General features: G+C 38.1%; 1 protein-coding gene across 1 annotated transcript; it reads left to right on the top strand. All coding sequences in view use genetic code 11, as the record gives it.

Annotated features, from left to right (window-relative positions):
- Positions 1–932: 932 nt before the first annotated feature.
- Positions 933–1553, top strand: EGR_04750 (hypothetical protein; the record flags this gene model as incomplete). Its single annotated transcript, XM_024493999.1, has 3 exons — positions 933–948; positions 1041–1199; positions 1327–1553. The coding sequence occupies 3 exons, from the start codon at positions 933–935 to the stop codon at positions 1551–1553; spliced, it is 402 nt and encodes a 133-aa protein (XP_024351564.1).
- Positions 1554–4114: the final 2561 nt, after the last annotated feature.

A 4114-nucleotide genomic window follows, 5' to 3' on the forward strand; every position in this document is an offset into this window, starting at 1 on the left:
ATAAGGCCAAGGCTACCCTTCCGTCTTCATTTTTAGCCAACCAACGACCGCCATTACAAAGACGACCAATCGGATGGTCATGCGTGGTAGAAATACACCGGAGGTGACTGCGTCCTCATTGGCCATCATGTCACTCTCAACTAAGTCTCTTCTAGTCTGCCCACAATTGTTTATTAATTTGCAAGCGAAATCCAACTGCTAGAGTAGGATGCAAGACATACGGTCGTAAGTTGTCAGAATTTTTCACTGTGGAACAACTTAAATGTAGCAAGTTTTAAGCATTTCATACGATTGACGTCACTGGATTAGTTAGAACCACTAGTGACAATAGTAACAAATAAGTTCGCAGAATACGTGTTTATCTTCTTACAGGGCCTAACCATTAACCCTTCATTAACCCCTTACTTCTACTAAAGCTCCAATTTTCAGCAAAAAAGTCGAAGGTGGTGCATTTGTTTTTATAGCAACAGTCAGTGAATGAATTACGCTTTTTTAGGAAGCAACTCTGTGCTCGATCGAAGAGCATCCCTGATTTTACAATTACACAAAGGAAAACGGCTAGCAAGTGGGGTCGTTGGATGAATTCATCATCTGGCAATAATGAACGCCGGATCGCCCCTGACCATTCCAATAGGAATCTTTCAAAATCTATCCTTCGCAGTCATGTATGGTTTTCTCACAACTCACAAAGAGCATGCGCTGTGGTGCATGTGGAAGAGTTGTAAAACTATTCAATGATAAATTCACCTAATGTTTTATAACGAGAACCCTAAATTTATGAAAAAACATTACCTAAATTCTTAAACAAAAATCCGGCTTACGTATCAGGGTGGATGCGTCTACCGTTGGAGTAAGCAGGAAATTCTCATATATTTAGAGGCGTCCAGTCACAGTTTCAGTCTTTTCCACATTAGAACAATCACCACGTTGATATGACTTTAAATGTGTGTAAATTGCCAAATGCCTCTTAGACCTTACTTTTTTCGTTATTTTTATTAATTATATGCATGCTTAACTAAACGGTTCGATTTAAGATTTAGTACAATCCAAGGATTTTTTTGTCAGCAAACATATTGTGAATAGTGGGGATAAAATAAAGACTGCTTCAAAATTAGTTAATGCAGTTTCTTTCAGGAATCAAAATTTTGAAAGAGTAAATATGTTTGACACCACAGCCACATTAGCTGCAGATGCCTTCGGTTATTAGTAGATTTGGATCCCACGTTCAAATATGGAATTAAGTAGTCCACTTTTCATGATCGAAGACGTCACCATGAAGGACGATCCTCAGTACAAGAAACAGAAAGTTAAGTACTTTCTTTACAGGAATCGGTTTTCATAAATTATGTGATTGTGAAATAAAACATTTGAAAAGGTTATGGTCAACTGAACTCAAACACACACGGAATTTTGAAGGACTGAAAACGAGAAAACGAAAACGAAAAGCGTTCAATGTATTTAACAGGTCTCAGTTGACCCACAGAGAAGGTCTCGACACAATTATCGGTCAGTGTAATGTTAAAACTGACTCAATCTGCCAAATATTTCCTTAGTTGTTCTGCACACAATCCCGGATGTCAAAATATCCCATGCATTTTTTTAGCTAGTACACCTACAATTTTCCTGTTTATTCGTCTCTACATGTCATTATTTCCTCTCTGATACTAGTCCTGGCTGGCGCTTCGACGACTACGTTGGCGACTCCAAAAATATCTTCCGAAAGCGGCCTTCAATAACGGGGAAGTAATGCCCGATCCCGATCGCATTCTACAAAACCACATTGAACGAATACCACACCTCTGGAATTCCTATCATGAATCCCTTCCTAACGTAACGGAACACACGGGACAAACGGACGATTATGGCTTCGTTTTACTCACTGAGGACGATTGTACTGAGGATAGAAGTGAGCACGGATTTCACAATCATGACTTTCATTTTAAAAAGCCGGTACTTGTCAATAGTTCTTGTATCCTTCCACAGTTTTGCAGCAGGAAAAGATAAGGGCTTACACGAAAAGCTTTTAATTGTCGAAAACTCTTGGATGTCGAGCAAAAACAAATTAATAAAAGGGCAATCCAACCAAACTAATGTTATTTATGCAACTTTGACAAGTGAGCTAATGGTAATAAGAAGACCACTTTGACTTGAATTTAAAACTGCTGTTCTAACCAAAGGTAAGCCTTGACTTAGTAACTTTAAACCCTGCTGCCTCTAAAGTTCCTGTAGAAAAATAGGTAAAACCCTACGAAAGTTGCAAAATGAAACACAAAGCACTGATAAGTTTGGATTTTAATTTTATTATAATTATAATGGTGATATCATGCAAGATTTCCTCAAATATGTAGGAGAAAAACCATTTATGCTTCATGAGAAATCGAAAGTCACTCAAAGCTTGTTGAACAACAAATAATTTTTAAAGAAGGAGTTTTAATTTGTGCACGAAACATTTTTTGATGGAAAGCACGGTGCTATTTGAAACTAATTTTCTGAAACAAAATTAACCATTTCTTTTACCTTAATTCAAGCCCAGAAAAAAGTTTCTGGACTTCCCGTTCCATAGGTAACAAAAGCTCTTACCAATTCTGGATTGTAATTGGGGTGATCGCCGAATTTACCCTTTGTAGCGTAAAATAATCACCATTTTTAAAGTTCAGCCAAGCAGTGCATCTTGCGAGCCTACGAAGACACTGACCTGCAGCAATTTGTGACAAAATGAAACTCAACTTTGTAAATGTAAATTGTGACATTAAAACAAGTCATTGTGTGCAACTGATATTATCCAAAACAAGTAGATTTTCCTCACCTTGGTTCTAAAGTACTAAACAAAATCCATTTTCATCCCCTGGAAAGCGACTAGCAACAATAAGTTTTGTTTGCTCAGTTGAGGAGAGCCATGAGCACACCAGCTCAACGTAAATAATCACTCCCTGATGGTAGCTAGAGAGGAGGCACTTGGCCCATAATGAATTGCCTCAATTTATTTCACAAGTGATTTTCCTCATACATGGAGATGTGAGACACTTCCCTGCCGTCGGGACCCAAGAAGGGTCCATTAATCAGCAATTTGCCCCTGTCAAGAGAATTCAATTTCACCCGGATGCACGTGCTAATAGCAGCCGCTGTGGCAGAGGAGTGACCCGATTTTATGCGCTAATAGTCAGATAGCATTGAAATTTTTGCAAACTACGAATTTTTTTTTTTCTCCAACGATATTTGTATCTATCAGCTTGATAAGTCATCAGGATGAATAGGTTTAACGCCAAGTTGAATCAGGCATTAAAACGGAAAGTAGGGTGGGGGAGGAGGCTCGATCATGGTGATCTGGAAACAATAACAACGTCAAGTAAATGTAATTCAGTATTAACCAATTCCCGCCAATTTTTTGCATTAGTTTGAAGACAAAATTTACAGTTACTGATGCAAAATTGTTGTTCATGCTTAATAGTTTTTCGTGCTCTAATGAGAAGCATGGATTCCGTTAAGTGTGAATAAATACCAGCACCGCAAATAATGGAATTCCACGTACTCCTGCTTATCAGCATTTACTCATACAAGTCAGAAAATCGGCCGCACTTCATTGTGATAGATATGCATTTCGTAAAGAATTCTTATCAGACCGAAGGTGCATAAACACCTCTGTCTTGCATAGTCAATCAGCGACAAACATATTTTTGTTTTCATTTATGGTTTCCCGTTTTGATTATTTTCAAGGATGGTATAAAAGCAACGGGACTTTTTAGCTGTTTGCCTAGGCTAGGATTCCTGCTTTAATGAACTCCGGATGCCTCGACGCTGGACTCACACGTCTGATTTCATTATATTGTTAGGGGAAAATAGGCCATTATGACTCTTTGGTAGTGAAAGCCAATTTATCTACTGTGATTGACGGCACATGAGTCTAAGGTGTATGAACAGAGGGAGCTGCTAGTCAAATCTAAATAAATAAATGATAAGTCGATCCCAGCACTCTCATACAAGAAGATATCTGCTTTATTACTGAGGCGTCTCACCGTGTCCCTTTACCAGTATTTGTATTATTTCAATTATTTTTTTATAACTAATAGCTGCACAAATTGAGCTAACCCGATTGATTAGAATAAGATTAATGTCT

The sequence above is a fragment of the Echinococcus granulosus genome (assembly GCF_000524195.1).
Source record: "Echinococcus granulosus chromosome Unknown EG_S00031, whole genome shotgun sequence".
Taxonomy (NCBI): Eukaryota; Metazoa; Platyhelminthes; class Cestoda; order Cyclophyllidea; family Taeniidae; genus Echinococcus; species Echinococcus granulosus.